At 42.7% G+C, this 12,233-nt stretch overlaps 1 protein-coding gene across 1 annotated transcript in view; it reads right to left on the bottom strand.

The window, feature by feature from the left end:
• Window positions 1-12,233, bottom strand: part of ADGRA3 (adhesion G protein-coupled receptor A3) — a 58,806-nt gene that overhangs the window by 9,951 nt on the left and 36,622 nt on the right. The window contains exons 10-16 of the mRNA XM_066632551.1: window positions 11,138-11,287; window positions 7,222-7,383; window positions 6,726-6,929; window positions 5,043-5,256; window positions 4,685-4,893; window positions 2,863-2,987; window positions 1,693-1,816 (exon numbers count right to left, since the gene is read on the bottom strand). Of these exons, the coding sequence (XP_066488648.1) occupies window positions 1,693-1,816; window positions 2,863-2,987; window positions 4,685-4,893; window positions 5,043-5,256; window positions 6,726-6,929; window positions 7,222-7,383; window positions 11,138-11,287 (1,188 nt within the window). The remainder of the gene's footprint in view (window positions 1-1,692; window positions 1,817-2,862; window positions 2,988-4,684; window positions 4,894-5,042; window positions 5,257-6,725; window positions 6,930-7,221; window positions 7,384-11,137; window positions 11,288-12,233) is intronic.

Below are 12,233 nucleotides of genomic sequence, written 5' to 3'. Positions count from 1 at the left end.
CGCTTTCCACATGCGCTGCCTCCGACGCATCCTCGGCATCACCTGGCAGGACAAAGTTCCAAACAACACAATCCTGGAACGTGCTGGAATCCCTAGCATGTATTCACTGCTGAAACAGAGACGCCTGCGTTGGCTTGGTCATGTTGTGAGAATGGATGATGGCCGGATCCCAAAGGATCTCCTCTATGGAGAACTCGTGCAAGGAAAGCGCCCTACAGGTAGACCACAGCTGCGATACAAGGACATCTGCAAGAGGGATCTGAAGGCCTTAGGGATGGACCTCAACAAGTGGGAAACCCTGGCCTCTGAGCGGCCCGCTTGGAGGCAGGCTGTGCAGCATGGCCTTTCCCAGTTTGAAGAGACACTTTGCCAACAGTCTGAGGCTAAGAGGCAAAGAAGGAAGGCCCATAGCCAGGGAGACAGAGCAGGAACAGACTGCACTTGCTCCCGGTGTGGAAGGGATTGTCACTCCCGGATTGGCCTTTTCAGCCACACTAGATGCTGTGCCAGAACCACCTTTCAGAGCGCGATACCATAGTCTTTCGAGACTGAAGGTTGTCAATACAATACTTTCTAATGATTGTCTTGATTTTAATTGTGATTTTTATATTTTCTAATTTTGTAAATTGTAAACCAACTCAAGTCTGAGTAGGGCATTACATAAACTTTTAAAAATAAGAAATGATGTTTGCCACTACAAGACAATGTATCTACTGAAATAAAGGGCAATTTCTCAAGCAGCAATTTACAGCCCTTTCCTGTGCCACCTGTCCAGTCATATGAACTGAATGAATGGCTTCCTTATGAAGTGGCTTTTCACTGTTGTATATGCCACCAAGGCTACACATGAAATGTGTCATTTGGCCCCTAAAGTGACACGTATTTAGTACATTTAGGCATTCTCACAATGCAGTGAGGTGCATAGCCATTTGCCTGGTTTCCTATAGTGAATTATCTCAGGTGCACAGACAAGGAATTTTCATCAAAGTTGCTTGTATTTTTTAAAGGGGGCATGAAACTTATATTCCTTTTATTTTACTTATGCTTTTCATATTTGTTAATGTGTGTGGATAGTGGGCTTAAGAAGGACTTGAATAACATTTATGGACTTGTTTGCAAGACTGTACTTGGATATCCATATCCAATTCATTGTGTAAGAAACTGTTGACGCAGTGTTAATGGGAATGCTTTTTGTTTGTGACTGTCTAGATCAGTGGGTTTCAAAGTCATGTTCCAGGAAGTCTGGAGTTCCTGTCCATTCTTCTCCTTTAGTGTACAGTCATAGGAAAACAGAGTGTGTACAAATGTGGCAATGCTGCAGCCAATAAGCCTACGATCTGGGTGTGCACTTCTGAACATGCCCCAAGATCTTTTCCTGTGCCAAATAATCCTTATGCAAAGTAGCTTATGTGGAAAAGGTTCTTTGAAGAAAGAAAGTCTGAAAACCAGAGCTCCTGATAATGGGATTCTTCAACTTGGTTGAAAGCACCTTTAGATAAAATATGCTTTGAGCATAAAGTTTTCAGAGATTCCTAGATGTGATTTTGATTTAGCAGCTTCCTAGATGGGGCCAGTAACTGTCAACAATTAATACTGATGCCCAAGAAAATGCTGGACTGCTTTTTTAAATCATGCCCACGCCCCCAGCTCTTTCATGACCATTTCTTTTACTCCAACACACACTGCACTTACTGCTTGGCAGATGCTAGCATTCTTGCTCTGAGTTATGCCTCCAACAAACACCACACATGTCAGGAAAATATGAAAGCTGAGGTTAACTAACATGTGCCAACTTTTAAGACTGATCCTGATGACACTGTCAAAACAAAAAACACAGCAGGATTTAAATAGCTGCCCAAATACATATTTTAAACAAAAGCATCTATTTGTAACCAGAATCATTCAAGTTCTGTGACCTGAATCCTTGTGTGTTTATATTGCTAAATTATCAGTGATAAACCGATACAAATAAGTTAATCTGTCAAATGGATCTCTAGGGTAGGAATCTGGAGAATTGGTAATGAAATTGGTCATGGTCAAATCAGTGTTTTTCAGACTCTATCTTCAGGGAACCCTTATCACATCCACCTGCCAATTTGCTCATCTGCAAATTGCAGGGGCTTTCCAGCACACATTAAATTCCAGTGATAAGTTGGGCCATGTTTATTCAGCCTTATCATGATTCCTACTGTGAACAGTGGATACCCCCTACTGTAATCAGTGGGTGCCCTATAACACTCTCAATGAATTACAACAGATGATCAGTAGTGAGGATATACTCTCCTTCAGGGAAACCAGTCCACCATTACTGATCTTCTCATTAAACCCTCTTAAGTGAAAACCACTGGCTACTGTTATTTAAATAGTAGTGTAAATTAGAGGATTTGCAATTCCTACACTCATCTGTATATTTTGCAATGCTAAATTTGAGATGCTAATTGCTCCCGGTGTGGAAGGGATTGTCACTCCCGGATTGGCCTTTTCAGCCACACTAGACGCTGTGCCAGAACCACCTTTCAGAGCGCGATACCAGAGTCTTTCGAGACTGAAGGTTGCCAATACAATATGGGTCTATGTTATTTTAGGAAGGGGGGGAGAACAGTGAGCAAGAGATGTGAAAACACAAGCCCCATGCAACTGTTCTCAGCAGCAAGCCCCATGGAATTCAATACGACTTACTCTCAAGTATGCATCAAACTGCCAGCTTATTTAGCAAATCTTTTTTTTCTCTGCTGAACTGTTACTACGTGCAACAAAATGAATTGCATCCAGCAATTGTAAACAATCTGTTGCATACAACAACCTGAAAGTGAGTATTATTTGGTCATCCACCAAGTACGATATAAATCTAGAAAGCATTACCTATGGTGGTATATATAGCTAACTTTGATCATCATGAGGCACATCAGAAGAATCACAGCAGAGGCATAGATTACTGGATGCAGAAGGTCAGCTGCCTGGGTATATAGCTCTGTTCCTGTCAAATCCTGGCAGGTAAGACAAAAAAATGCACAACATTATTCCCAAGTATGTCCCCATTTGGCATAAGGCTCCTTAAATATATACTCTTCATTACCACCCCAATAAAGCCTACTCAGAAGGGGAATCAGAAGTGGCACAACCCTATGGACCACTTACAGTAGTAAATCATAAGTCATCTTGTGATGGCACAAATACTATGTTGCTGTCATACACTATGGGTCCATTATGGAAATGGCTGGAGGATCCATGCGCATGCTAGAATCACCTGAAACACTCCACTAGCACAGGTAAAGTGGTGGAAGGGCTGGTTTGTGGATGGTTCAGAACGTAGGGGTGGCAGAACCAGGGCTATTCAAGGGGGATCTTTGTGTCAAGTTAGTTGCACACACTGGATCCTATTTCCCTTTCCTGACCCAGATCCACCCCTTCTTCTCTTCAGATTTCCACCAGCAAAAAGCTGAGTGTATGCCTTGGGACACCCACTGGCAACTAGGCTGCCTATCAGGAGGCAACTTTCAATTATCTCTAGCTGGCTGATTGCCACATCATGCTGCATGTGCTCCATTACCAGCGCTGCATGCTATGGACTGGCAGGGGATAGGACTAGGCTCCCTACACCTTTTACATATACACCTATCGTAACTGCATCAAGTGACTCCACAATAGAAAGTGGAGAAGAAAACAAAGCTCTTCCAATTCACAAAACACTCCCCATATACTCTTCTGCAGACTATTTTAAAACAAGTACAGTAACACCTGAAATGATGAGGGTGCTAATGTCCCTTGAAAGCCGAGTGCTATCTGAAACAGCATTTCGGAAGACTACTGATAAGACAGGAAATTGGAGCTGATTGGTCAGATAACATTCCTCTCATTGGCTGCAGCAGCTGCTAATCAACCCAGGATAAAGAGCGCTGTAACAAAACAGTGCTAAAGGAAGTGGTGCTCTCAGATTGTAATAAAATTTAAATAAATAAAATCTTGACTTGCCACAGGTGATCCAGAGACTGGGCTAAAAGAGGATTATGGCCAAGGCCACCCATGTGAAATGGAGTGGAAGCTGAACCTAGATCTCTCATATCCAAATACTTTCCACAGCAAAATTAAAGTGGCTTATTTCTTTGATAAGGTCACCAAAATGTATTAGCTAAAGGAGTGGTCAAAGTGATCATTACTTGTTGGTCTAATTACGTTCAACTTTTTTCATCTCACAGCACACTGATAATGTTCTTAAATTGTCAAGGCACACCATCAGTTCTTTGACAACTATAAGGCACACCATGCTGCTGGTGGGGGGCTGTCAACCCCCAACAGCCCTACTAATAAATGACCCTACCCCGAACTCTTGTGGGCCAATCATACACCAATGTGCCACAGTACAGTGACTGAAAATCACTGGTGTAGGTTCATGATTCTTGCTTTGGAAGCAGGAAGTTCAGTGTTCAATTCCCAGACAGGCCTATACATCAGAAGGAGAGGGTCATACTTTTCCAATTACAGGGGTCTAATATCAGGAGAGAGGTGTGCCTTCTCCTGTTTGTGAATGTGGATTTCCCCAGGCAGCTGGTGGGCCACTGTGGGGGAAAGAAAGCTGGACTAAGGGGGCTCTTGGCTTCACCCAGCAGGTTTGTCTTACAAGGTTTTTCACCTTTGAATATAAAAATCTATTTGGGACAGGAATAAAGTTAATCAGCTCACATACCATCAAGACTGCATAGTTACTGAGCGAGTAGCACTGAATAGTAGTAACATTTTCATCTGAAGAAAGAATGTGGCATCCGTCTGACTTCCACCCTCCTTGCCCATTCAGCAAATCAAAGTCCCACTGTGCTGCCACAGCATCTGCTCCATGTGCAATGCGCCTCAATGTCACATTAATAGGAATGTGTGGATGGGGAAGGCTTAAGCCATCTTGTTTGGTTAAAAAGAAAGAAAAATTCTGAATTTACAAACATATAGAAGCAAAGCCATGTCAAGAACAAACACACAAATATAGAAAATGCTATTTTCTACAAAAGCAGCACTGAGTTCTAGGCATGTACAATTTACTTGGAACAAACCTATTTTGGTAAGGATAACTGGTGTCACCACAGTGCGCCGTTTTCTATTGTCAGCTAAAGCTGTTGAATTCCCTGTTGCTGGGAAGAGTTTCCCATTTCGGAATGCAATAAGTTGAAGTTTATAGACTGCCTCATCTGCTGGCCTGATTTCTCTTTTGTGCTTTTGTGAAAAAAGGGCAGGCGGCAGTTGTATGGAGGCCTCCACAATAGTGTTCTACAAGAAGAACAAGAAAGGTTAAATTCAGAACCCAGAAGAGCAACGTGGTCTGCTTGTCATCCCTGCTTTGATTCAACAGTACTGAATTTTATTTTCCTTGTTATCATGGGAATTTTTCCATGGCGTAGTTGGCCATTCAATAACCGGTGTCTAGTACAGTTTCCTTGCAAGTGCTCCTGAGCACATGGAGAGTTTTGTGCCTGTCTCAGAGATTTCTAGGCAGGGGTGGGAATGCAGGAAAGGGATCCATGTGGATAAGATATTAGCATCCATACCCTCAGTATTTTACTACAGCAGTGCTTTTAACTACTTTTAAAAATGTAATTCAACTGTTAAATATTAAAGGGAAAGGCTGAATGCCTTTTTCCTCCATGATAGAGTACATTTTTTTTAAAGTACATCTTCAAGCAGATTACCAAGCATTCTCACTGAACAGAGACATAAGAAATACATATGTACCCATATTTGCTAGCACCCAGAACATTACATACATGCAGACAGATACAGGTGGGGTTTCAGTATCTGCCAGGGATCCATTCTTAAACCCCCACGGATACTGAAAACTGCAGATTAAGGAACCTGCAGTTTTGGCCCCTTTAAACCCCCTAAAGTGACGGATGCAGGGCTCTGGTAGCCTCTGGAAGGCTTTCTGAAGCACGAGGAGGCCATGTGCATCCGCTCACAGAGGCTGTAGCTCCTCTGGAAGACTTCAGAAAGCCCTCTCCAGGGCCTGAAGCCCTGAAGAGACCACCTTCAGAGGGTTCAGGTTGAGCCAAATCTGGCTCAAGCAGGTCTGAGGGACCTGAACTGAGCCAGATCCATAATGGCTCAACCTGAACTGATAAGTATGCTGAACCTGTACTGCCAATACTGGAAATAAGAGATACTGCAAATCCTCTGCACAAAGACTTCACCAGTTGTGCTTCATTCAATGTCTGGCATACAACCACTACTATATGATTAGTGTTAGTTTTACAATTACACAAGTGTTAAGGGGTTAAAGACTTCACCAGTTGTGCTTCATTCAATGTCTGATATACAACCACTACTATATGATTAGTGTTAGTTTTACAATTACACAAGTGTTAAGGGGTTAGTGATACTTTTCTCCTCTTTCTGCTAAAACTCAAGGTCACTGAACAACAGTTATTTGTGGCTAGTTCTGTACAGTCAAGTATTCCTTGTGGTATACGCTACCATAGAGGTGACAAACTGCATGTGTTGGACTGCACAAACTTTAGACTGCAGGAAAAAAAAGTTTCCCTGCACAAAGAAAACTAGCATGTCAGGAAGATGGGTTTAACCTACTCTTCTCCATGACATTTTTAATATGCACCTTTTATTTTAATGGGGAGATTATTTCAAGGCACAATTCCCCACCTGCAACCTGATATGGCAGTCCAGGAAGAGCTTTAGCATTTGAAGTACTGAATGTATAAACCCAGCTCACCCATCCAGTATCTGACCTTCAGTGCTAGGCTTGATAATGTATTTGAGACATTGCATTTAAAGCCCAGCTGTTTATCAAGATTGCCATCCGAATCTCTTCGTCCATAATCAGGAAGTCCTGAACGGTCTGCTGCAGCCACCTTCTGGAACACGGTGCAAGTCATTCCAGTGAAGCCAGAACCCTTTATTACATAAGCTTCCACAGCAATGTTTGGAGAATACTATAGGACAAAAACAAACAAAAAAAAAGGTTGCGTACAAAGCAGAAGCAATTACTGGTCTTTAATAAATGTTTTAAAAGTACTAGCAAAGTATCCTAAAAAGTTGGTTCAGTGACTGGCCAGAATACACAACTTGCTTTTACAATTCCATGTATGCTGATCACAACTTAGATAAACTGCTCACAAAAGAATTTAGTTCTTTTTAACAAACAAAACGCACTATGTCAATAGCATTTTTTAAAATCAAAATAGAATTATATATAATTGAGTTCAAAAATGCAAAGGTTCCTACCGTTGAGTAAACTTGAGCTCCATTAGCCAGCCGGTACATAGCAATCCTCTGCAAGCACTGTACAATTCTAGTACAAGCTTTGGCTTCCCCCTGTGCCATCCACAAGATGTGTTCATCTGCTAGCATTATATTACTTGCGATATCAACCATCACATCACCAAGCTAGTACAGAAAAGAGACAGATGGGTAGATGAACATGCTTATGTCCCTTCAAATATATATACAGTGATGCCTCGCATAACGAATGCCTCGCGCACCGAAAAACTCGCAGAATGAAAGCGTTTTGCGATTTTTGGTGACTCGCACAACGAATTTTTATGACCCATGCTTCGCAAGACGAATTTTGTTTTGTTTTGTTTTAAGGGGGGGATCTTCATGCCAGTTTATGCTCATATTCACCTAAGGAAGGGGGGGACCTTCATGCCAGTTTATGCTCACATTCACCCTAAGGAAGGGGGGGGATCTTCATGCCAGTTTATGCTCACATTCACCCTAAGGAAGGATGATGAGTTCTTGGGGTTTCCTCGTGCAGCAGCGGGTCAGCCAGCATCCCTCCCTCCCTCTCACACACACACCCTTACGCTTTCTTCACCACCCCTCCCTCCCTCCCTCAGGCTCCTGTGTGCCTGTCAGGGGTTGCACGTTCTTGCTCCCGCCCGTTTTGTGCCCCCCGCAAGCCTGGAGCATCACAGCCTCTCTTTCCCCAAGCCTGGAGCATCGCAGCCTCTCTCTTCCCCCCCCCCCAAGCCTGGAGCATCGCAGCCTCTCTCTTCCCCCCCCTGCAAGCCTGGAGCATCCCAGCCTCTCTCCCCCCAAGCCTGGAGCATCGCAGCCTCTCTCTTCCCCCCCCCCTGCAAGCCTGGAGCATCACAACTTCTCTGCAACACAAACACTTCCCCCCCTCTCTCACACACACAGGCTGCCCCCTTCTCTTTTACACACAGATGCTCTGCCCCCCACACTCACACAGCAGGGGAGGGGTGCTTTCACTCACCTCATCCAGCACCTGAATGTAAGCCCCCCCCCAGCAACCTGCCATCGCAGCCTCCCCCCGCAAGCCTGATCCCATTCACCCTAATAAGGGGGGATCTTCATGTCAGTTTATGATCCCGTCCACCCTAGTAAGGGGAGGATCTTCATGTCAGTTTATGATCCCGTCCACCCTAGTAAGGGGAGGATCTTCGTGTCAGTTTATGATCCCGTCCACCCTAGTAAGGGGAGGATCATCATGTATGATCCCATTCACCCTAGGGAGCGGGGGATCTTCATGCCAGTTTATGCTCACATTCACCCTAAGGAAGGGGGAGGAAGACAGCGAAGAAAGTGATGTCAGTGATTGTGAGCAAATGAGCTTCATAAATTCTGACTCTAGCGATGATGAGTTCTTGGGGTTTCCAGAAAACTAGAGTACTCAAACCTTTAAGTCTCTCCATTTGTTAATGACAGTGATAATGTTTCTTAATGCCACTGTTGACTGCTGTTCACTTTACATGGAGCGAAAAATACGGTATGTCTTTAAAGAGCACTTAATAAACACTTTGTAAACCAAATTTGACTTTGTTCTGACTTTTTTTGCCCATAGGAACGCATTAATTAAATTTCAATGCATTCCTATGGGAAAACACGCTTTGCAAAACGAAAAACTCGCATAATGAAAGGACTCGTGGAACAAATTAATTTCGTTATGCGAGGCACCACTGTATTTTGCTCTCCAATCCAGCTCCAAAGTGTGTGTGTGTGTGTGTGTGTGTGTGTGTGTGTGTGTGTGTGTGTGTGTGAGTGTGTGTGAGAGAGAGAGAGAGAGAGAGAGAGAGAGAGAGAGAAAAGATATTTTGAAAACATTTTTACCCCAACATTTTGCAAAGGAGCTCCATAAATGGTGGTGTGCCCCATACATTTTATTAGCCAAAAACTCATCAGTCCCAAAACTAAGTATCAGCTGGCAAACACACCTATTCAAGATTATTTAAATAAGTTTAGAGCAGTGGTTCCCAAACTGGTGGGTCACGACCCACCGGGGTAACTATAAAAGGGGCCATTCCCCTTTAAGGGAATGACCAGAAATTAGCAGCAACACAAATTAGACTATTGTGCTGCTGCTGAGAAGGGTTTTTCAAACTTACCTGGAGGTTGCTATGGCTCACTGGAGGGTCTAGGGAGCCTGCAACCCCCTCTGCAGTTAAATTGCTAGAAAAAAAGAAAAAAATACTTCCAGTTTTGTGACAAAAATAGGAAGTGTTTTTTCCCCAGCAGTTTGGAGCTGCTGGGAAGGCTGCAGAGGGGGTTGCAGGTTCCCCAGACCCTTCAGCAACAGCAATGCTAGGTAAGTTTAAATAACCCTTCCCTTTCCAGCAGCAACACGATTGTCCTGATTACGTTGCTGCCCCCATTCCCTCCCCTGCAAATACCTACAGGATTCGCAAATATCTACATAGGGTTGCCAAAGTCTGAGTAGAACTTTGAGAACCACTGGTCTAGAGTAATAAACCTTCTCACAGCGCAATCCTAAGCTTGGCTGCTGCACCGGCTGAAGGTGTCACTAATGTGCCATAAAGTACGTTTTCGTAAAGCATGTTTGCGGCACCTGGAGAGCAAGCAGTATTGGCAGGGGCGCCTGCACTGCACCACCAATGCTGAATCCCGACAACTGACCACTTGCGGAGGTGAGTGAAGCACCCGAGGGCAGTGGGAGGGTGGAACGGAGGTGTGGAGCGGGTGTTTCTGAGCAAGGGAAGCAGGCTTCTGCCATATCCTAGACTCCCTCCCAGGCCTGAAAACCCTACATGGAGCTGCTCAGACTTGCACCAACAATTCAGCTGGTGCAGATTCAACTAACACCATTAGTCAGGCTGGAGTATTACTCAGGTAAAGGATAAAAATATCCCCTTATACCAAGGAGACCTCCACCTGCTCCTAGCAAGCACTGGATGCAACAGTGGCTATGTGCCCTGCTGCACCAGCACTAGTTAGGATTGGGCTATCAAATTTACAAATTTAGCCTTCTGGTCATGTCCTGGAGGCTTCTGAGGAAGCCAGGAGGTTGTGTGCGACCTCCGGAGGACTGGACTTTGAGCAATGAATAAATGTAACTGGGATGTGCTTGAAGCAATATATAAATGTAACCATACAGTTTTGAAACTCTCTACCAATTTGCAGTAGAAATTTTCAGTTACAGCTGGATACAACAGCAGCAGTTCATTAATATTTATTCTCACCAGAGTAGGCTATTTAATACATAGTATGTTCATACTAAATAGATGAATAGATTTTTTTTTTGCTTCCACAGCTCAGAAAGCAAATGGAACTTCACCAAGTTAAGAACGCATTGTCTACTGCCACGCTTACCCTACTATGACAAACACAACTCATGAATTTCCATCTGGCATTTTTATAGCTTTTATTGCCTTTGAGCAGTGGCAGAACAGTGTCAGATTGTGTCAATCTGGACCTCATACATCACACCCAGAAAAACAACATCCTTATAATACAATAAATCATCCAGCAATCCATAGCCTACACATATTTCAAGTCACATTAAATCACTCACTTAATGAACTACTTTGATTGCTTCACAATCAATAGAATTGCAATACAACAGGACTTACCAACAGTTTTTTAAAAGTTTATTCTTCATACATTAAAAATTTCTAAGGTTCTTAAAAATTTGATCACAGTCACTAATAGTGACCCTGATCTCTAAAATGTCTAAATGGAAAAGATTAATAACGTTCACTAGCAAAATGGAAAACTTTTTCTCACAGATATTTACCCTTAAAGCCTATTTAAATAGTGCTCTCTAATTGAGTTGCTCTGTGTGTGGCTATTTCAAAGAAAATAGTTTTGAAATTAATTGATATTGAAGTTTAACTTCAGCAAAGATATTTCTAGAAAGATATTTAATCTGAAAATAAATTACCTCCTTGTACTTCTCAGCAAATCTTCCAAATTTTTCTATCATTTCAGCCACAAAAATAACATCCATTCTGTCAGAAAAGTTTGCTGCTTCAACAGTATAAGCCAACAGCTGCTGTGCAGTTGCTACAGCATTAGTCAGGTTCAGGGGCATCTGTAACAGAACACAAATGAAAACAATAGGATACAACTTATGTTCTTTTTTTTAAAAGGCAAAAATTGGTTCCTGATTTCTTAAAAATCAGGAAAAAAGAATGATCTATAGAAGATAAGAAGAGCCCTGTTGGATCAGGTCAAAGGCCCATCTAGTCCAGCTTCCTGTATCTCACAGTGGCCCACCAGGTGCCTCTGGGAATACACAAGACAAGATACCTGCATCTTGGTGCTACTCCCTAGCACCTGGTCTTCTGAGGTAGCCCATTTCTAAAACCAGGAGGTTGCACAAACCCCTCATGGCTTGTAACCTGCGACTCACTTTTCTTTTAGAAATCTGTCCAATCCAAATGGATAATTTTGAGCAAGTAAAAAACAGGAAGCAAATGAGCTGAACTTCTGGGACATTTACCAAACAGGAAACTCTTTAGGTAGAATGAAAAGGTAGTTGTGTGTATAAAAATTTAAAAAGCAAACTTGACTGCAAATGCAAATACCTTTAGCTACTTCATACAGTACTTCCTAGTAAAACCTTTTGCAGAATGCTAAAGGTGGTATCTGTAGTTTATGACCTAGGTAAGCCAAGGGAAAAGCAACACTGAAGCTAAGATTTCAGCTATCCAGAACAGAGCCATACCCAGTCTTTCTTTGAAGTAAGGTCAGAATCCAAAGGAGCTGCATGAACAGAGAGATTTTTTCAGGCCTCTCCCTCCATTTACAGCAAGTCAAAGGACTCTATGATGTAGAATTCCGAGGCAGCACAAAGGGGAAAAGAGCAACCCATTTGAAATACATGCAGAAGCAGCTCAGATGTATATATATGGAGATCATATGATCCTAGTTTAACTCTTTAAATAATCAGCATGTATTCTGCAATAATTTAGTATGAAAAGCTTCAAGAATTTAATCCAAACACAATATAAAGAATAACCTGTATTCTTACAATT

This window comes from Tiliqua scincoides, chromosome 6, assembly GCF_035046505.1.
Source record: "Tiliqua scincoides isolate rTilSci1 chromosome 6, rTilSci1.hap2, whole genome shotgun sequence".
Classification (NCBI taxonomy): Eukaryota; Metazoa; Chordata; class Lepidosauria; order Squamata; family Scincidae; genus Tiliqua; species Tiliqua scincoides.
This window is presented reverse-complemented; position numbering and strand designations above follow the sequence as displayed.